This window comes from Tamandua tetradactyla, chromosome 3 (assembly GCF_023851605.1).
Source record: "Tamandua tetradactyla isolate mTamTet1 chromosome 3, mTamTet1.pri, whole genome shotgun sequence".
Lineage (NCBI taxonomy): Eukaryota > Metazoa > Chordata > Mammalia > Pilosa > Myrmecophagidae > Tamandua > Tamandua tetradactyla.
In genome coordinates, this window is record NC_135329.1 from 170,334,938 (window position 1) to 170,357,354 (window position 22,417).

Sequence of the window (22,417 nt, forward strand, 5' to 3'; positions counted from 1 at the left end):
CAATAAGGACAGAAGGCAGGTTTAAATGAATGAATGACTATTGTCTATGAAAGATTATGAGGAACAAAAAGATTATATTTCCACATCCTATAGCCACTGTGGAAAATAGTTTGGTGATTCTTCAAAATGTTAAAAACAGAATTACCACATGACCTGGCAATTCCCCACTTAGGTATATCCCCAATAGAATGAAAGTAAGGACTGAGATATTTGCACACTGAAGTTCATAGCAACATTATTCATAATAGCCAAAGGATGGAAACCACCCAAGTGTTCATCAACAGAGGAATGGATAAATAAAATGTGGTATATATGTATATATATACACACACACAATGGAATACTAACTACCTTTAAAAAGAAATGAAGTTCTGATCTATGCTGCAACATGGATGAACATTGAAAATATTATGTTGAAATAAGCCAGACACAGGGACAAATATTGCATGATTCCACTTATATGAAATATCTAGAATAAGAAAATATTGAAAGAGACAGAAAGCAGATTAGAGGTTACCAGGGACTGGGGAGAGGGGAAAGAAAGAGTTACGGCTTCACTGGTAAAGAAATTCTGCTTTGGGTGATGAAAAATTTTAGTAATGGAAGGTGGCAATAGTGCAACATTGTAAAAATAATTAATACCACTGAATTGTATACTTAAAAGTGGTTAAAATGACAAATTTTGTAAATATATATATGCTACCATAATAAAAACCAGACACCCTGGCATACCAAGTACACTTATGAAACCTTTTACATTTCAAAACTGAAGTTTGCATACTACACAGATAATTCATTCAATTTCTGCAAGCATAAGCTCCTAAGGAATATTTGACAGTTTAATGACAAGCAGGTACATGTGATGTTGCTTTTCCTCTCCAATGCCTAGGAATGTCATTTGGCCAAAACTAAGCCTGTCTTTGTCCTTCCAATACATTCAAGTAAATCCTGAGCAATAGAAGTCTGGACTACCTACCTCCTTTGGGATTTTATCCAGACAAACTAAGGCCCTTCCCCCAAAATAGTCTATAGAGTGTATAAATCTAGGTTTGCCCAGAAACTTGGGAAAATTAATTTTCGAGAACTTTACTTTGACAAGAGGAAAGTAAACATTTTTAAGAACCATAAACTTTCAATTTCAGAGGCTGAAAATATCATGAACTTTAGAAGATAATACCCCCAAAATTGTTTAAAGTTCTAAGACATCTAAGAAATTGTTTAAAGTTCTAAACTCCAGAGACTCAAGAAAAACTTCTCCTCTAGGCAGATTCATGGTTAAAAAAAAGAAAAAAAAAAAAAAAGGCATCGGAAAGACATGGATTTTACTTCTAAATACTAATATAATAAATACCACGTGAGAAGCTTTTACGTTGTAAGAACAGGAATGTTTGCTGGGGAGGTCTCATTCTGATTTGCTGAGCATAGGCTTCATCTAAAGAATAAATTCAGAATCTTTCTGAAATTCCTATTCACTGTCCTGCCTTGAACTTATACCACCTTTCTTAGTCTTTAAAATGATATATTATGGAATATGTTACAACCATTCTATATAAATAGAATTTATTCTTCATTTACCAGTGAAGAATTAAAGCTGTAATGTTAGAGGAGGAAAAAATCCCATCTTTTTCTTCATTCTCAATCCCTAACTTCAATGTCAAACCAAGCATGAGATGGAGGAAAAAAAACATTCGTCAAGACAGGGATATTTACTATAGGTTAATCAGTCAGGACATCAGGCATCTCTTAACGATTTTAGGGGGAGAAAGAAAATCAAGGTTGGCAAATGGGATACTCTGTAAATAGGGCTTTTCTTCACAAGGTGCTTCAAATTACAGCAGCGTGTGGTGCCGGCTCCTTGCCAGGCATGCACATGAGCCCCATAATATACAACCCACAGTCTCCATCAAAAGGCAATTATTCCTAGCAGCCTTCAGCACTTTGGAACGAACAGGAAGGCTGTTTTTACCTGTTCCCCTGAAATCCAGTTGGCAACATTTCTCAGCTAGAACAGCCTCTTTTAAACCCTGGGAGGAATCACACTGAAAGTAAAACCAGCTATTTCCCATTTCCTTTTTCCCACATTGTTTCTTTCCCTTTTATCACTTATTTTCTTCATTACTTATATTGTAATGCCACCTAGGTAAATGTTGGAAAATAAAGTAAAAATAAACAAGGAAGACAAATCATCCATAATCCCACTTCCCAAAAGTAAGCCTTGTCCACATTTTGGCAAATTTCCTTCAGACTTTTCCTAGATCCTATGTTAGTAGCTGGGATTATGTTATATCTGCTCCCACCTCCCCTTCCACTTTTGTTAGATAATGAGCATTTTCCCTTAAATACTGCATTCCATTTTAGGTTAAAAGAAAGATTTAGCTGGAAAACTGAATGATGAAAAGAAAATATTCCTTAGGGTGTAAAAGCAGGATTAGAGAAAGCTCTGGATTGCTGACCTACCAGCAAGGGTGGTGGAAGAAATTATCTGACATTGATAATGGCAATTCAAACTAGATGTTAATCCGTCTTTAATAACTTTTATATTGCAGAAGTTTTAAAAAGATATAAAGATAATCAAACCTTACTCTATTATTTAAGGTTTAATAAGAACCATCCTTAAGTACTAGGATCCAAACTCTTTCTCAGTTAAAGCCTTTGCATATAAAAATCTTAATTCTTACACAGAGCTTAACAACACAGAACAATTTTTAAGAGCCCATTTTTTTAATATTACAGAACAATAAATTCTGCAAATCATAAGTAAACCTAGATAAGCCAGCAAATCATTTATTCATCATTCTTCTGTATATTCCATAAAAATTTATTGAGCATCTCTATGTTCTCAATAATATGCTTCCCATTCAACCCCAAAACTGGTATGAGATATTTCTATGCACCATGTGCTACACATAAACATTTTGTATTTAGAAATAAATACAGCACTGGATGAATTGGGTAATGGCTGAGTAATCTGCATCTGACCTCTGATTCTTACTGAGGTACCCTCAGCCACAGTGTGATCCAGACTCCTCCCAACAGTCTGTAAAGATCAAAACCCAACTGTTAAACTTATTCTGCTCCTGGGAAAAACAATAATGAAGTGTTCTAAAAGCAAATAAATTTCTTAAATTAACTGGCATTGTGCATTATTCCTTCTGCTTCCTGAAATTGATATAATTAAATATTACAAATATAGGTACAAAGGTATATAAAAATGTGAGGTATTTAAAATAACCATACATAATTGATACACCATATATACATATGGTCTATGTAAACACACATGTGTGGGATGTGTGTGTGTGTATAGGGATACATTTATTTTTTTCCAAAATATGTGAATATTCTGCAATAAGGATTTTTCTAAGACAATATATTTTCCAGTTTGGAGCTGCATGGCATAAAAGTCTAAATCATAACCAAAATTTTAAAAATAACATTCAGAAAAGACTCATAAATTTCAGGATATTTATATAACATTCAATACCAAGCATATATTTCACATTTAGTTACTTACGTTCCATAAAATAAGGCCCAGGCTCAATTCTCCATACAATTTGTCCTTTTTGTGTTCCTGTTACACCTCTGTTTTTAGAATCCCAGAAGTTGGCTGGAGAATTTTCATCTGGAGAAAAGAAAGAAATACTTTTCAGCTTAATTATAACTCAGCTGGCCTTCCCTTAGTTCAAAGACTAATACAAGCTCTATTGTAAATGGAAACAGATAAAGGGGGAAATATTAACGAACAACACAATTCCCAATGATTACCTTCAAGCAGATTACCACCCTGGAAGACTTGGGGGTTATGGGAAAGAAGATGCCATCTATGGGCTTGGCCAGATGGGTTGCTGATATCAAAAGACAGAACCAATACTGATATTTCTTTTAGCCTCCAGTACCCAGAGTAGATAGAAATAAAAACCTAAAATTGTGGAACTGTAACCCATACTCTGAAATCTGTCTACAACTAACTGTTGTGATGCACTTTGAAATTTATTGCTTTTATGTATATATGCTATTTAAAGGGAAGAAGGAGTATAACAGAGAAGATAAGATTTAACAAATGAGTATGACTGCTGAATCATCATATTGATATTTCTGTTGGCTAGAAGAAAAAATGAAAAATCGTGGAACTGTAACTTATACCAAAGTTTAAAATCTGTTCTATAACTACTTGTTTAAAAAATGTACTTGGATTCATTTCCCGGAGCCTGATCATGCCAAAAAAAAAAAAAAAAAAGAAAAAGAAAAAAGTACTTGGAAATTTATTGCTTTTTTATATACATGTTATATTTCACAATTAAAAACAGTTAACAACAATGAAAAAAAGAACCACAAAGGAAAAAAGGGATGAATGCTGCAATTTCAGCAATGAGGTGACTTAAAGACAGGGTTTGGGGTGAGCTCTCACCTATAAAACCTTTCATAAAAAGGAAAGAAAGAGCAGAGCTGTAAGAATAAAAAAGAACTCAAGATGGGATAAGCAAAAGGGCCATTCAGCTGCTAAAGAGTGAGTCAGGACAAAACATAGACTTGCCATGAACAGTATTCAGGAGACAACAACAACCAAAATGTGCTAACACACTCTTTTACATGAGGCCAAAGGCAAGAGACCTTAAGCCAAGAAAAGGAAAGAAAGTGAGCTCAGGATTTCTAGTAGAAGAAAATAGAAAGGACAATGATCTGAAGAATAGGCACAAAGCAGCATTTTCTAAGCTTTCCAACCTCACAGTGCACAGGAAATGGCACATTATAATAAAAGGAAGTACATGCTTACAACTTAAGATGACAGATCCCAGGCTCCAACCTGCCCCTCTGAAACCTGAAGGGATTCATACCCTATAATGTGCACATTTGACACTAGTTTAAAGCTCTGCCCTAGGAACCTAGAATGGAAAACATGAAAAAGTGACTACTCCAAGCCTTTAGGTACACTGAAGTATATACAGTGACACTGGCTTTTAAGGTCAGAGGCACCTCATTTGATTCTCTAAATTCCTTTCCTGGGGGAAAAGATTAGGGCTATACATTCAAAATGAAAGTTGGAATAAACTGAACAGGATGAGGTAAAAGTTGCATTAAAAAAGGAGAGATGGAGTAAAGATCCCACACTCAAGGGAATAATTCTGAGAAGACATTGCTTCTTTTGAGCATGAAAGAAAGTGGGTCAATGGGAGAGTTAGGTAACCAGGTTCTGAGCAATTTCTTTCTTTTAGCCCAAGAAGCAGCCACTCTTTATAAGACTGGAAAGGCAAAATCCACTCATGACATCACCTCCTCTTACAGAAACAATGTATAGCAAATAAATTCATTCCATCACAGAAATATAATCAGAGTACTCGTATTTAGAAGGCTCTCAGGCAGTCACCTAAAACTGGATTTTTAAAGATGTCAGAGGATCCTCTGGGAAGACTCTGCTTGCTTTTTACCTAATGAGCTTCTTCTTTGCCAACTGATCACAATTTTCCTTGAAGGCAACAATGAGCCCAGGAGCTCCACTCCCTGGCAGGTAAGGTATTATGTGGCCTACTTTAGGCCAGTGAGAAATAAAGTGGAAGTCCACTGAGTGAAATTTCTGGGAAAGCTATTCATTTCCTGATTTCTACAAAAGGACAGACTCAGCAGGCATAGACCCTTTGCTCTTCTTACCCTTTTCTACCTGGAACGTGAATGTCATGCCTAGAGATTGCCACCATAAAGATGAGAGCCACATGCTAAGGATGGCAGTGCACGAACCCAGAAGGAATCATGATGATACTTTGAGCCCTGGACCGCCTACTTTCAGTCTTCTTGCTACCAAAGGTAAAAGAAATTCCTATTTGGTTAAGCCACAATGTTACATTCAGCTGAATATCATTCCTAACAGATACAGCCACCATCCTAAAAGTCGCCCAACGATTTGGACTAATCATCCCCGTCCTGACCTGAATCCTCATGCCTTCATCACTTCTCTGGGTTAGACAACAAGGTTAGTTGCTTCATATTCTGAAAGACACTTTAACATGCAGGAGCTGCTTGAAGAAGAGAGGGACACATGTATTTTCACAAATAAAATTATTTTATTAGCTAGTGCTCACTTGAAAGGCACAGAAGCCTGGACTCTGCAGCGAACAGAACACAGGGAGTATTCAAACATTCAAATGCTTTTTTTTTTTTTTTAAGTGGCTGTGAACATGGGAGATTTTATAAACATATTGCTGTGACAGCCTCCTTTTGAGACTTCAGGAAAGATGACACAGCATCATATCTAATTTTAAGGAGCAATGATCAACATTGCTATGATCATCATGATGTAAAGCCAATGGTAATAAAATTATTCTTATTGACGTAACCTCACTGTCAGAGTGTTTGCATTTCTGGTATAAAAATTTGTCCCTACAAGCAAGCAGCTAAGCCACAGTAAGTACATATCTCTGACATAATGACTTTGGGAAGACGGACCACTGAAGATCACGAAGAGCATAGGAGGGCGTAATGGGATAAAAATTATTGTAAGAAGTCTGAACCCCGGGACAGAGGTAATGACGCCTCATCCCTATTTGATGATGTCTGAGGCGCGAAACAACCTCTTACATATTTCCTGGCACATGTCAGCATGTCTTATTCTAAGAAGGATCACTAATATCGCCTTATTTCCAGAGATGTCCACCCCAAGGCAGAAATACTATACTATGGGAATATCCTTCTTTGAAGTCAGAATTAGGAGGTGAGGGAGAACAAATAATGGGTGCTACTTCCTTCCCAATCCCTTTAACAAGAAATAGGCCCAGAATTAAATGTTCAGTTTAACCATCCCATGTGGGTTAGGATAAACTATATATCTAGAATACTCCACTTGGTTAAGTTACTGATATTTAGAAGAAATTAAAAGGTGGCCCCTTAAAGCAAATTGTCTTTATCACACCAAGAGAATTCATGTTCATATGGAATACAAATATTCCATATATAATGAGAAATTGGTTACAATTAGGATGAGCAAGCCCAGAGCAGAAGCTTGCTGGGTCTGTGCTAATTTAAAAAACAAGCTGAAATATCATAGCAACAAACCATCCTGTAGGCACCACAGAGAAAGAAAGCTTCTGTCTTATTCTTTACCAAGCACAGTGCCTGTCATATAGGAGACACCCAAGTTGTTGAATGTCTTAGTTATTCTAGATTGAAATTTTTGATGGGATTTTATTTCTGATAACCCATTATCCTAGACAGATATAAGCACTTCCACCATCGGGTAACAGCTACCCCTAATTGCAGATATAAAGTCTTGAGGAGTAAAAACTTTATACCAGTAAAGGAGTATAGAGCTCAATATATTTTGTTATGACCACACCTTCTACCACTTACTCCAAATGGGCACACATTGCCAAATTGACTCTCATTCTTTTTCTTTAATCCCAGATCAATTTTAAATGTTCCTTCAGATTCATTTCTTCTTCCTTCATTAAGATTTTAGTCAATTCTAGTTTAGCCTAGGAGTAACTTTAAGATAGCTGCATATACCTGCTCAGAGTTCTTTCTCATAGATTTTTGAGAACAATTTATTTTTTTCCTAGATTTTCTTTAATTTCTTTAATCTCCTTTATCACCTATGTTAGGTGATTTAGTCATTTAAAAATGTCCCCACCTCAACATAAGAAAAATAACTGTACACCAGAGAAAGGATTCTGAATCCCTACAAGTATAATGAAGATGTAATTTGAAATTTATTTCTTCGTTTAAGAGAGATGAAACTTGATAGATCAAAGCAATGCAGCTGAACTTTACCTACAAATTGTTCCACTTATACCTTTCCCATTTTTCTTAACAACTATTCCAAAGTTTTTCCATTGTCCTTACATCCTCTGCCTAATTCCCACCCTCTTACTTAGAGCAAGATACCTTGCATCCTATAGCACCCAAACGATAGAGGACATTAGGCATGATCTCATTTAGTTTCTCAATCTCCTTACCAGCAGCATCTTTCCTGTATACCCATATTTACTTCTTGTCTTTTTGCCCAGAGTTCCTGCCATTCCCCTTTTACTGTAGTGCTCTTGACCCAATCCCCTCTATCAGTCACTTTCACTCACTTTGATCTTTAGTCCTTTTCTATTAGAAGCACTTTCCACTCAATCTAGAAACATATCAGTTTCCATGCTGCACACGCCCCTGGTTTTCCTTTTGATCTTTGACCATGCCTTCCATTGCCTCCTTTCCTTTTTTCATCTTGTTTTCCTTCTAATAGTATTAAAATGTCTTTTTTCAGGTATAATAGAGTCTAAATCATGAGAGTGCATATTCCAGATACTTATGTAACTTTCTAGCTGGAATATCATGACAATAAAAAGAAACCATGGAGGTGTTTAATACATACACCAAAATACCTTTTCTAAATATAATTTTGTTTGGTAGGATTTATATAATGTTTGTTTTATTTCTTATATATCTTTGTTCTCTTAAAGTTTGGTTGGTTATGCATTTTCTCTAAACAGGAAAGCAAAGTACAGAACAAAAAAGCCCTAAAGACCTTCTGATATAATTTTCACACATGTTTATGAATATTATGAGAATGTGATCAAGAAAATTTTTGAAAATATTTATGCTTGCCGTATTCTAGCAGTCTGCTAATTTTTCAAAGTGATCTCACTAATCTCTTTAAAGTTACTCTTTAGGGCTACTCAAATTAACTCTGTTATTAATATTGAAATCACTACTAAGTCTGAATCTCCAAGGGAGAAACAGTGTTTAGACATAGAAAACAAAGGGATAGAGGTATAAGATTACACCACACACACAACTCTCTTCTATTAACTGTAAAATACAGTACAATTTCCTGAGAGCTTGTTAGTTAGGTGAGAAACAGACTTTTTTTCCTTAATTAAAACCACATGATTTTGAGGAGAAACACAGCTTGAGGTTGTAAATAAAATGCTGTATTTAAGCAGACTTACCAACACTATGTCACAGATCACCTTGGCTGCCTTCCCCTTTGGCTATCCTTAATACTCCAGGGAAATGATAATGAAATTGCACTGCTCACACTGAATTTTCTGGGGACTTCTTTAAAATGCTGATTGCAGAGGTTTGACTCACTAGGTCTGAATCGGGGCCCGGGAATCTGAATTTTAATAAGCACCCCAACAAGGTGATTCTGTGGCAGGTCTTCCTCACTTTGAAAACATCTACTCCATGGTTCATTTCCAGGGAAACTGAGCAATCATAACAGTCCTGCGGACCTTGCAAATATGCTTGACTTCTGACCCTCTTATTCGTTAGCTTGTTCATTCATTCATTTGACTGGCATTTGCTGATTACTATGAAGAACAAGAAAACCCATTTCCTGCCATTAAGGAATTGACAGTATAGTGGGAGAAAAAAAAGAATGTAAACTATCAATGCAATGTGAAAGACTACTATGATAGAGGAGTGCAGATTTGACAGTGGTGAAAGAGGACAGAGACTGAACGTCTAAGATACTATCCAAAATTACCTTTGCTTGCATCCCACAAACTATTTCCCTCATTCTATTTACTGCAGTAAATCTCTCCTTAGTCAACAAAATTGTGTTTATCTTCCTGTAAGCCCTACCTATCTTGAATAGTCTGTTACTGCCTTTGAATCCTTCCTCTTCCTCTAATATCTAAATAATGATGCGGCTAAGTTGTAAGCTCACTCTACTGACTATTTCCTCAGTACCTGGAAGAAAACACCCAACAAAAAGACCATTTTAGAGAGGTGTATTTGTTTTTCTTTTAGAATGTAAGCTCCTCAAGAGCAGGGACAATGTTTTCTGTGTACGTTCTACATGCACAGTACCTGTAAATGCTCAATAAATATTGATGATGGGGGAAAAAAAACAGGACAGAGGAGAAATGATTAGTGTTCGCAAGGTGTCTCTATACTAACATGGCCCCGGATCTGCCAAGTTGGAGAGCTGCTGGGAGACGCAGAGGGAGATATTCTTCAGAAGAAGTGGTGGTCATTAAAGTGTCCTGTCCATTTCTTTGCCTGACTGTTTCTTAGACCTGTTTTTCACCTTTCAGGGTTCACTTTTTGTGTTCCATGACTGGTCATCATAGGCAATAAACAAACGGCCACACCGAGAGCTGAATTTAGTAGCAAAATTACTGTTGTCTGGGTTCCAGGATGTTATCTTTTTCTCTCTCAGAGAAGTAGATTAATTATTCTTGCCTACAAGGTGATTGCAAATAGTTATTAAAAGAAAAAAACAAAATGAGTGCTATTAAAAAAATGCCACAGAAAACTAAAATAACGTAAGCTTAAAGAATTCTAATTTTCTTCAAACTCTTCCTTCCCCACAATGTTTCACGTAGAGAGATGAGTGTGAAATTATTTTTACAAGATTATTTTTTCCTGAACATTATTTTTGGATTTCCAGAAAATGCCAGGTGATAGGCTTCTAAGAGCGTAAGAGAATATATGAATCATGATTAGACATCAAGCATATCTAAACATATTTTGGAAATATTTTGATGTCTATATCAATATTCCCCAAACCTCCATACAGTAATGGAAATAAAATAGGAACAAAAATTACGGTGGGCCGCAGTAGCTCAGCAGGCAGACTTCTCGCCTGCTATGCCAGAGACCCAGTGCCTGCCCATGTAAAAACAAAAATTATTCAAAGCCATTACCCTTCTATCTACCAACCCAGCCAAGTTGAGAATAGATGAGCCATTTTATGGGAAAGATTCCATATGACAGAGTGTGCTAAGGAGGTAACAAAAGATGCCTATACATTTTGCTTGCTTTAAAGTAAGCCCATCTTCTCCCCTCAGTTTCTGAAAAAAATAATATAATGATATAAATTGATTTTCAATGATTTTTTAAATGCAAATTGAATATAACTACATCTTGAGACTGGATCATGAAGGAACCTGGCTTTCTTCTGGCCTCACTGGGGAACTAGAGGGCTTGCCTGGAATTCGGAATTTGGCGAGTGATACTAAACTACAATTTGAATGAAAATTATCATTCTAGACCTGAGAAAAGAACACACCTTCCAGGCACTGACTGACTATTAGGACTGTGCAAATTTACAAACATGTACTGTGCATGAAATACCACTGCAATGCAAGAGGAAAACATTGGCACTGACTGTGATCTGAATTATATTGTTAGGAGGGTCAGGGAGGGGTGTCTTTAAAATTGAATGTGCCAAATGGAGCACCCACCTTAGCAATAAGTGCAATGAAAGTTCTCTAAGAAACTTCCTCAGTATATGCAAACTTGGCATTCGTTTTTGGCCTAACCTTCCTGGGTACCCAATTCCTTAAATTGTAGTCCTCTCTGGGAGGGAAACGAGTATTAGTGTAAAACCGGCTTAGAAATTACAATCAGGATACCACATCACCAGCTGAGAATGTATCCTCTGGGAATGTGGTGTTGTTTGAGCCACTTGAATAGCTATTTTCTCTCAGAAATCAGAAAGATTTGCTAAGAATAAAGGGCCAGAGATGGGAGGAAAGGACGCCAGCTCATTTCAGGGAAGAAAAAGTAGCCAAGGTTGAGGAAGTCCCCATCAAGCCTGCAAGGCCGGGCCATGGAGATATCTGTGCTCTCAAAGGCAGGTGGTCCACTGTTTCTGAAGTGGACTGCATCGCTGCCCTGAAGGCAGGATGTGGCTGAGTGGAGAGCAATCAGGATGCACAAGTTGAACTCAACGCCATGCACTGAGTATGAGAAATGTTTTGTATTGTCTAACCCTACAGGAGGCCATCCACCAGGGGGTGATGGAGCCCAACTCGAGACTCTGAAATGCTTCACTAGATCCACACTGGGGTGATTTATGGCCAAGTCCAACCACACCACTGAGGAGCCGCCTGAACACTCACTCACACCTCCGGACATGCTGGGTAGAGACAGGCAGGAGGCTCTGCTAAGCAACTTTCTATAGGAAACAGCTGATCCTAAACTAGTCTACTAAATTCTCATTTCTATCAGGGAAGAAACCACCATGCGATGAAAATTAAACACTTAGGCTTATTTTAGCGAATACTCCCAAGAGTTTCAGAATACCAGATATCAAGGAGTTGAGAGACAGCTTATAAAATAAGCCATTTTAAATCGGATAATGTTTACATATTCAAAAATGTCTCTCCTCTGCTCAACAGTTCAGTGACTCCCTAACTCTCTCAGAGTAAAATCCAAAGTCGTATGAAGGCTACAGGACATTCACCTCCAATCCCCGTTTCAGCTTTAGCCTCATCTGTCACTATCCTCTCTCCCTCCCTCCTCAATCTGCTCCAGCCTCTCTAGCCTCCTTGATGTCCCCAGATGTCTGGTCAAGATTCTGCCTCAAGGACTCTGACTGTTCTGTTTGTCTAGAACTTTCCCCCATAAAAAGGCGAGGTACTCAATACCTCGCCTTCTCAATGAGACTAATCCTGATTGCCCCATTTAAAACTGCAAGCCCTCTCCCAGCATTATTGACCTACCATACTCTGCTCAATTTGTTTTCCATAACCCTTCTTACTACCTTTTAAAATGTACATCATTTGCTCTTCTTGCTTATTGTCTGTCTCCCTAGAACGTAAACTCCAACAGGTCAAGGATTTTTGTCAATGTATCCCAAGCTCCTAGAACACCTGGCTGCTCAAATTTAACTGAATGAAAACATCTTGATACCTTCTTGTGATTTGATTATATGACATTAATTGAATAATAGTAGTATGTAGTTAGAATATACACATATTAATGTAAACCATGGACTACAGCTAATGGTATATTATGATAATATCCTCTCAGCAATTATAGCAAAAGTATTACATTAATGTAAAATGTTAACAATGGGAGCAGATATGGGGGAACTGTAGTTTGTGCATGATCCTTCTGTAAACCTACAACTTCTCTAATTAAAAAATTATTGAATAACTGAAAAATATATATACACACACAAAAATAAAATTCTCACCAAGGAACGTATTTTTTTTTTTTAAAGATATCTCCATCTTTTCTGACATCTTTTTTCTGTCAGAATAGAGAAAACTAAGAACCATAATGATGCAGATGGATGGTAAACTTCATTCGGTTAATTCAACAAGATTAGTTGAAACTCTCAATCTTTGTAGCAAGAATTTCCAATTGCGATTCACACTTACTCAACCACATTGCAGAACTGGCATTCAACTTTGTTTACATCTTACAGCTGGTCAAACCAATGCATGAAAAGATGAAGTGGGTTACCTGAGATCACATGACCAAATTCAGGTAAAGGCCATTGAAACACCTTAAATAAGTTCCTTGTGGACAAAGACTTAGAGGACATTTCTAAATGAAGGTCTCTTTTTCACAAATTGAACACTTTCCCATATAGAGTAGAAGAGAACTTGAAATCTTAGTAATGCTTCAAATGGAAATTATTATAACCTATATTTTATTGGGCCATTGTGAAAATTTATAATAAATCTTATGATGAAATAGAATAAGGAATTTATAATAGTTTTAGCCAATTTTATGATAAATGTGTCAGCAGGAACTAGGTGTTCTTTGTAAAATTTGAGGATTAAAATTTTTCAAAGCCTCTTCCAAAGACACTTCTCTGTCAGCACATAATTTCCCTCATCGTACTTTGTATAGGTGTTTTATTCCTGTGATTATGATTTTATACTAAGAATGTAAATCCAAGCTCTTTTAAAGGGTCAAGTATGGGCAACTCGGTAGCTTGGTGAAAAACCTTAGCACAAGGTCCACACTTAGGCCCTTCAAGAATATTCTAAGGCGAAGACTTGAAAATGCCTCAATTATATTCTGTGCACCAAGGCTGACAGGTTAGAACCAGACTTTCTGCTGCTAAAGAGCACTCACTATCCACCAGGCAACATTTTAGGTAACAGAGATTCAGGGGAAATAAGAGAGTCAAAACCCCTGTCCTCGTGGAGATCACGATCTCGTGGGGAAGGTGCTCCATAAGCCAATACATAGCATATAATGTAATGTCAGGGATAGCGTGCCTTGAAGAAAGATGGGAGAGCGCTATTTTATATAGGTTGGCTAGGGAAACATTTTTGAAGTAGAGATCTGAATGAAGTGAAGAAGCAAACCACAGAAAGATTTGGGGGAGAGAATTCAGGCAAGAAATATAAATATTAAGATCCTGAAACAGGAACAAATCGATCACGTTGCAATCAACAAAAAAAAAAGTGATGCAGCTACAACAAAGTGAATGAAGCAAAGAGTAGCAGAAGATGAGATCAGAAATATTTGTGGGGGGCAGCTTATAGGCCAACATAATAATAACATCAATAGACATCATCACTCTTTGTTAACTCATGTAAGCCTCTAATGACTCTCTGAGGTAGATGCAATTATCATCTCCATTTTACAAATGAGGAAACTGAGTCAGAGAGAGGTTAAGAACCTCATACTCAACGGTCTTGCTCCAGCAGCCATGCTCCTCAACGCTACGGCACACTGCCTATCCAGACTACAGTGAAGAGTCTGGATTTCACTTTAAGATTGAAGGGAAATCACTGGAGGATTTTAAGCAGGGAAGTGACATAATTTGCATTTAAAAAAAAAAATCACCTGCCTGCTTTGTGCAGAGTAGACTGCAGAGGGGCATGTTGCTTCATGCCCAAGCCAAGCCCCAAGCAGAGGAGTCATAACCTGAATGTGACCCTCCTCCCATCTCCATTCTTCCTGTACAGACAGAGCTACAGCAGATAAAAATAAATACCCATGCCAATGGAAAAGTCCATGACTCTTCAGTTCAGCAACCCTGCAAAGTGACTCATCTACCTCCAACCTTGTGCAAGCCAAACCACCATCCTGTAATTTTGCTCAGTAAGTCTAACATAGTCTTCCCCTTTCCTTTATTCAAATAACTACTGAAAGTCAAAGTTTCCCACACTCAACCTTAATCAGTCAAAATATTCTAAAACCACTAATGCAACATATTTCATGTATCTGGTGTTTAGTCCACGTAGGCTCTCTTATTTAACAGCATGATCCAATCTTTTGCTTATTTTTAAAATTACCTTTTAAATTTTAGAACAGTTTCAGATTTACAGAAAAGTTGCAGGGATAGTACAGAGCATTCCTATATATCCAACAACCACTTTCCCCTACAATTAACATCTTACATTATTATGGTGCATTTGTTTACCATCAAAGTTAGCTTTTCTACTTTTAGGTATATATCACACATGACAGGTTCAATGAGAAAACACTGCTTGATAATGACATTGCCAGGGTACCAGGTGCCGGTGAGATACCAGAACTTCAAAAATCAGCAAACATAAATTTAAATTCCATTTCTTTCATTTACTGGATGACATTGGTCAAGTCTTAAGATCACATTACCTCAATCTATAAAATAATAATAGTAACTAGCTCAGAAAGCTGTGAGGAGTACATGAGTCCTATATGTGAACCTATCGAGGTCAATGACTGGCACATATTAAAAGCTAATCCTGCGGGGCGGGCCACAGTGGCTCAGCAGGCAGAGTTTGATTTACCACGCAAAAAAAACAAAAAACAAAAAAAACTAATCCTGTGGGTTTTAAAAAATTTTTACTCATTTCTTCCTTCTTTCAAAGGGAGCTATATTTTCCTTTTAACACTCAAAAGCATAATCCTTCAACTTCATTTCCTTAGTTTCTGTTTTGAAATTCATTTTATTCTAGTTTCTCTCTCTCTCTCTCTCACACACACACACACACACACACACACACACATATATAGCCAATTTTATGATAAACGTGTCAGCAGGAACTAGGTGTTCTTTGTAAAATTTGAGGATTAAAATTTTTCAAAGCCTCTTCCAAATACACTTCGTTGTCAGCACATAATTTCCCTCATCATACTTTGTATAGGTGTTTTATTCCTGTGATTATGATTTTATACTAAGAATGTAAATCCAAGCTCTTTTAAAGGGTCAAGTATGGTCAACTCGGTAGCTTTTGTTTGAAAAAAAAACTTTTTTTTGAAAGTTTAAAATCTTTCAAAAAGACATTTCTATTCCAGGGGCAGACAATTTATATACACACACACATAAAGTAAAGCAAAAATATGCTTACTTATAAGTTTCTGGGGACTCTACATTCTTGATCAGTGGATGCCAAACAAAGCAGGCAGCAAAGACGAAGTCCTATTGTACACAGTAGTAAGTTATACTGCCAAGAGCAAAATGTCATATCTCTCACACAGTATCTCAAAACTGCCAAATTCTTGGAAGGAAGCTCACTCAAATCTCAAACTTCTGTCAATGAGCTTTAAGCCAGGTTTATAAAGATCCAGAGGGAGGTGCCCTCATGTCCTTACACAAAGAAACCAGCACTGTTAATACAGCGTCCACCGTGGGAATCTCTATGTTGGCACAATGTGTATGAAACATTGCCAGGAATGACAAAGAGGTTTTGATTATATCTACTCCCTTCTTTCCTCATCGCTACTTTAAAAATACCATGTGTACACTGAGCTCTCACTCAAAGATAATCCTTTTAACATCAAGTAAAATTTAAAAGCAAACTCTAGATTGCTCACGATGAAAATGCTACTTTTATCTTGCACCTAATACCTGAAGATTCTAAGAAATATACAATCATTATAAAATATAATGTTCAGCACAAAAGTAACCATCAGTTATGAGTAAATTATTCCTTTCATTTTAAAGGGCTCATACAGTAAGGATCGGCAGCCGTAACAGCTAACTTTATTTAAGGAAGGCTACTGTTATTGATCTTAGCCAAATACTTGTGGAGCTAACTGAAATTCAGTCTGAAAATATCGGAAGTATGTGAGCAATCTTTCTGGAGCATTCATTGCTACTGATTCCAAAGGCTAATTTTGCAGAAGTTGCTGCTTGCCATAGATTCCTCTCCCAGATTGCTTTATTAGAAGATGAATGGCCCTCCCAGAGATTAATTGCTCACCTGAATCTTTACTAAATCATCAATGTATTTTTCACTAAAATGAGCATTTATCATTGTTGCTTCAGGAGAATGCTACTGGTATTCTAGCAGATAATTCCAGTGAGGATGTATGCAGAACATTACAGGAGAGTTAGCAGCCCTGGTTCTCAGGACCCTAATGCCAGTTATGCCTGCATAGCAATAAAAAATAAAAACCACCACTATCACCCTTGCCCCTGCTCAAGAACTACTGATTGGCATTTAATAGCCCCAAAGTAAAAATTTTCACTGAAAAAAATTAATCTGTAAGAGGTTAAGACAGAACTGAATTCTTGCCCTGGATTCAGCTTGGTTTTTATAAATTAATTAAAGCGGGTATTCTGCTTGTAAATTTTAGAAGGTCTTCAGCAAAGTGAGTTAGTTTGCCACAGTTACCACAAGAAATTCTCTAATAACCATGGTTTTGTAGTTTATGGGCTGGAGTGTCAATATCATGACTGCTTATCCACGTAAACTTTAGATGAAAAGTAAATCCCTTTTAACATCTCAGTCACTGAAAGAAGAAGTTTATAATATTTCAAAAAGACATTTTTATTCCAGGGGCAGGCAACTTATGAAATCTATTTAGACTCAATTTAATGTCATTTTCAAAATCATTCCTGTAGGACAGAACCTGTACTTATCACCTGTGTGAATTTCCAGCGGAACCATGGAAATTCACAATGAGGAGACTGGACATTTCTTTGGAAAAGTTTTATATACTTTAATTCCAGCACTGATCTCTAAAGCCAAGTTGTTAAATAATTAATTGAGATAAAGTCACTGCATGGGTTGCTAGTAATTGTCCCTAACCAAGCTGGGAAGGGAACACATGTACAAAATTTTCAAAGAGAAAAAGGCAGAGTACTGCAAATCCCAAACAACTGAACAAGGAAATCAAGTGAGAAAGGAATTCATTTCATAAAACTTTCCAATACCTTACCTCATATAATTGCAAAGAGTCTCTATCTCCCTTTGCCAGGGTAGAATCCTTCATTTCAAATCAAATTTAGAAAGCAGCAAGAAGAAAAATGATTTATTCTCCATAAAATCATGTACCTGGCCTACCCATTTGCAATTTCATGCATGGGAGTGGCCAGAAACTAAAGTCAAGGTAGGTGGCTTTGAGAGCTCTGCAGGTCCACTTCACTGATGCTTCTGCTTCTCCTCCTCTTCCCCAAAGGATCTAGAAATGAAATACTAAGTGGGATACAGGCAAGTCTCTACCGGAAAACTCTTGTCCAGCTAAGAACAGCACTGAGAACTACTCTTGCCTTTCACCAAGATTTATCACTGTTCAGTCATCCTAACTGAAAAAAAAAACATAAAGTATTATGTCCCTTTGGCTAAGGCAGCTGTGGCCACACCCCTGTAAAGGGTACAGGATGCAATCGCCCCATCCTCCCCTCAGCTTCCTTCCTTTGCTTTCCATGGGAGAATTCCAAAGAATGAGTTCTGTACACACACACACACACACACACACACACAGAATGGGCTACTGTCAAACAAGTTGACTATTATCACAGCAAGGGGAGTTTGCTGTTTAGTTTACTTAGAATAGAGTGGCCACTATCTGGGACCTCCCATTTACTATTACTAATAATCGTATATAGCATTCACTTAGGTTACTGAAATAGACTTACTATCCTAATCAAATGAAAGTAGAATTTGTGGAGTAGTAAATTCACACTGTAAAAAAAGATATAAGCATAATACAGGTTGAATGAATATCCAAATATTTGGTTATCAACCCAGAATTTATTTTCAGACCTCTCTTTTAATGCAGAAATGGATACAATCATCAATCAAGTTAGTGCTCTTGTCTTATGCTGGAAAGAGGTGGGGGAGGGATCTCCACTTAGGTCTCCTGTTTTTTTATTGGAGAAAGGGACTTCCTGAAGCTGTTAGTGCACTTGTGGCAGCCATAGCAACTATTAAGTGCTTGTTGAATGGGTGAATGCAATCAAAGCTGAAAGTCTCTTCCCAGCAAATACCCAGGGAAGCAAAATGAAATGTCCCATTTGTCAGGTGCTATTAGGTCCATGTTGCAAATGAGAAAACTGGGGTTCAAAGGGAAGCACTGACAACAGGTAGGATTTAAAGTCAGGTCTGAATGACACCCAAATTTATACTCTTTTATAATCCACTACCTCCTCAAATCATATTTCGGAAAATACCAATAAATCCACTACTTCTCAAGTGGCCAATGGGTCCACACCTACCTCAGTCACAATAAGACTAAGAAAAATAAATCCATAAAGGATAAAGTCATCTTCTTTTATTGGCATCAAAGGTGGCTATACTCCATTAACAATAAACAAACTTCTCAACAATGTAAGCATCTCTGTTTCCATCCCCAGTCAAGGATTGTGTGTAATCTTGACTTGCTCCTAATCATGCAACAAGAGATTCTCCCCGGGGTTGAAAAGAGCCCCATGCACTCTGCTCACAGTGCAGCAATTACTGCTCCTCTTTCCCCGCTCTCTGGACCCTGCTTGATGTTTCCACAGCTCTGGCTCTCCAAGCCATGATTCTTTGCCTTCCAAGTACTGTAACATTTGTCAGATACACCACTGTGGCTGAACTCCAGGTTTTGGTCCACCTGAGCGATTGTGATACATGAAACAAAGTAAAAGGGAAGATCTTATGGAAATGGATGGGCTGCTGACATGACTCAATCCAGAGGATTAGAGAAAGCTTACTCAAGGCATCAGTGAGCGAACTAAACTATGAAGGATGACTAGGAATTGAGTAGGTGGGAGAAAGGAGAGGAACAAGAGGTGTGCAGAGGCACCATGATGGGAGGCAGCACTGCACGTTCATGGACAGAAGGAAGACCAGTATTGATAGAGATTCTCCCAGTGAGGGAGAGACGAGGCTGGTAAAGTTCAGACTTTTGAAACTTTAAGCATCATTGTATAGGAAGGGAAAGGGAAGTTTAAGAATAAAAGACTGGAAATTGGCCCATTTTCCCATCTCCAGGAGATCTTCTCTTTCGGAAAGCTGAATTGATTACCATAGTTCTCAACGTTCAAAGATATTGATCTAGTAAGGGTGCTCTTGGGTGAAATTGTGATTTGTGGATGCCAGATGGATTGATTATAGAAAATTAAAGACATCAAACTTCACTATAGTAGCTTATTCCCAAAGACTCACAGAATGTTTATTAAGACCAAACCAGGGAAGAGCAAAGAAACAATTTTTAGATTGACACACAAATTGACGATGGGAAATTTCTGCAGGGCCTCCTTCATCTATGTTGATGCTGGCACCAATAACACAAAAGGGAATCACAGCACATCAGGAAGGAATAAGCCTTTTCCTGAAAAGCCCATTATTTATCCCCTTTGTGTTTATGCATTTTGCATGCTTCTGAGTCTGACATCATTCATATACATTATTTAAGCCTTGCAGCATGTGTCTGTGTAGCTGGTGCAATTTTTACTGGAGGCTTTTTCTTCTGACCTTGTATTCATAAAGCAGTCAGATGAATGCTTGTCTCATCATCACTCTGCCTTCTTCCGCCACGCATCAGTTTATACGTAAACCAGAAAGCTTTTTGAAAATAAGCTCAAAAAATGAGATAGCTGCTAAAAGACCAAAGCCAAATATAAACCCAAGTTGATGTACTTATATGAAATCTGTGGTTTTAAACACTTAGCTTATAAAGTAGTAGGTAATCAAATTCAATAAAAATAATAATGGCTACCATCTGTTGTCTAATAAGGGCTTACTAGTTTAGCCCTCAGAGTAACCTTCTGGGATAGCCTTACGATACTTATTAGAAAATTGAAGAAAATTGAGGCCTAGAGAGATTAAATAACATATTCACACAAGATCACATACCAAAAAGCTAGCTGAATCCAAATTTAAGGCTGGTAGGATATCAAAGCTTACCCACACATTTTCCACTGTTGTACAACTTCCCCCAACAATAACTTACTACCATTCGCCATGTGCCAAGAACTGTGCAGTTATTTCAGAATTATTGAATTCTCACAGCATTTGTGAAAGATATTAGTAGTCCCAAAATGAGAAAACTGAGCTTAGAGAGATCTAGTAACTTGAGCAAGGACACACAATGGAAAAGTTGAAAGGTGCGAAGGAAGATTTTTCAGGAGCCTCAGAACCTGCACAGTTTCATAGAAGTAAACACTGTGGTACTTCTAGTTCAGTGAAAATAATTTGGGGCATTCTTAGGCTTCACAGTTTTATCTGGGGAATTATCAGTATAGTTTGGAAGAGAAGCAAGTCACCAAAGGACTGATTTCTTTTCCTTAGGTAGACAAGGTTATCCCTTTATCAATGTCCATTCAACCCAAAAGAGCAGTATAGTGAGGCATTGCTTTCAAAAACAAAAGTGAACGATTATCAATTTTCTAACAGATGAATACATAAAAGCAGATGTAATGGGCCAAGAGCTCTAAAAGGTATACACATATAAGAATAAATGGTTCTTTTCTTTTAAATTATTTCTACTACAGAACTGAAGATTCAGATATAGCATATACTTTATTTGAGTTGCATGTATCATGAAATATGAGAATATATTTTTCTTTAATGGTGGATATCCCTTATAATCCCATACTAATATAAAGACGAGTTTTCTTAGATGAAATATTAAGGTGGTTTATATACAATCCCACTTTCCTCATTCAATTCATAACGACTGTTTAACTACATGGTTAATTAGTTACAGCTTGGCTATTTTAGGCAGAATTTAAGAATAGATTTTTAGGCATGTAAAACTGTAATTAAAATGAAACCAAAGGAGATGAATGTAAAATTATTTTATTTGTGCACATGTGCTCTTTGTTTCTATTTGTAAAATGGGTATAGTTTCCATCAATGCTTTTCATACGGCTGAGATAGCAATGAACCCAATAACACCTCCAGAGAGTCTCGCTGAAAGCACATATTTAGAAATTGCAATTATTCACATTAATGAGCACTTTCAGAATTAATTAACCATGAACGTGTAATGAACGATGCAGAATCAAACATATCCTACAAATTTCCAAACTCTGAAACAGAGTTCTCAAATTTATTGTGTTAGAATTCTTTAGGACTCGTGTTTAAAATTCAGACACCACAGACCAAACCACAGAAATTCAGATTCAGAAGGAAAGGGATGAGTCTTAGGTGTCTGCATATTTCAACAGTTACCCCAACTAATTCTGATTTAGGTGGTCCTTGAACCACAGTTTAAGAGACACCGGTCTAGGTCTCAAAATCTAAGGAAGCAGATAAGTGCATTTGAATGTACATATGCAACTGGACGTCACATCTTTACTGATTAGAGACTACTGTTTTATGCTGGCCTAAAAACACAGGTATTTAACTGTTCTCTTAGTACCTGGATATCTACCAGTTATCTAATGATTTTCTTGATATTTGGCAATGACAAAGGTAGTAAGTATCAGAATATATCAATAATTCAGTCCAGACATAAATATATGAGGCACAGATGTCAATTTCCAGCTTTCCCACCTCCTACTAAGTTTCAATAATTCCCTCCCTTTTACTGAAAA

General features: G+C 37.1%; 1 protein-coding gene across 4 annotated transcripts in view; it reads right to left on the bottom strand.

Moving 5' to 3' along the window:
- The window catches only part of HECW2 (HECT, C2 and WW domain containing E3 ubiquitin protein ligase 2), a 405,018-nt gene that overhangs the window by 142,799 nt on the left and 239,802 nt on the right, over nt 1-22,417 (bottom strand). For 3 of the 4 annotated variants that reach the window (XM_077154518.1, XM_077154517.1, XM_077154520.1), the window contains one exon: nt 3,515-3,622. In XM_077154518.1, coding sequence (XP_077010633.1) covers nt 3,515-3,622 — 108 coding nt within the window. Of the gene's footprint in view, nt 1-3,514; nt 3,623-17,829; nt 18,206-22,417 lie in introns of those variants that run through there. The other variant, XM_077154519.1, reaches the window with a different exon arrangement.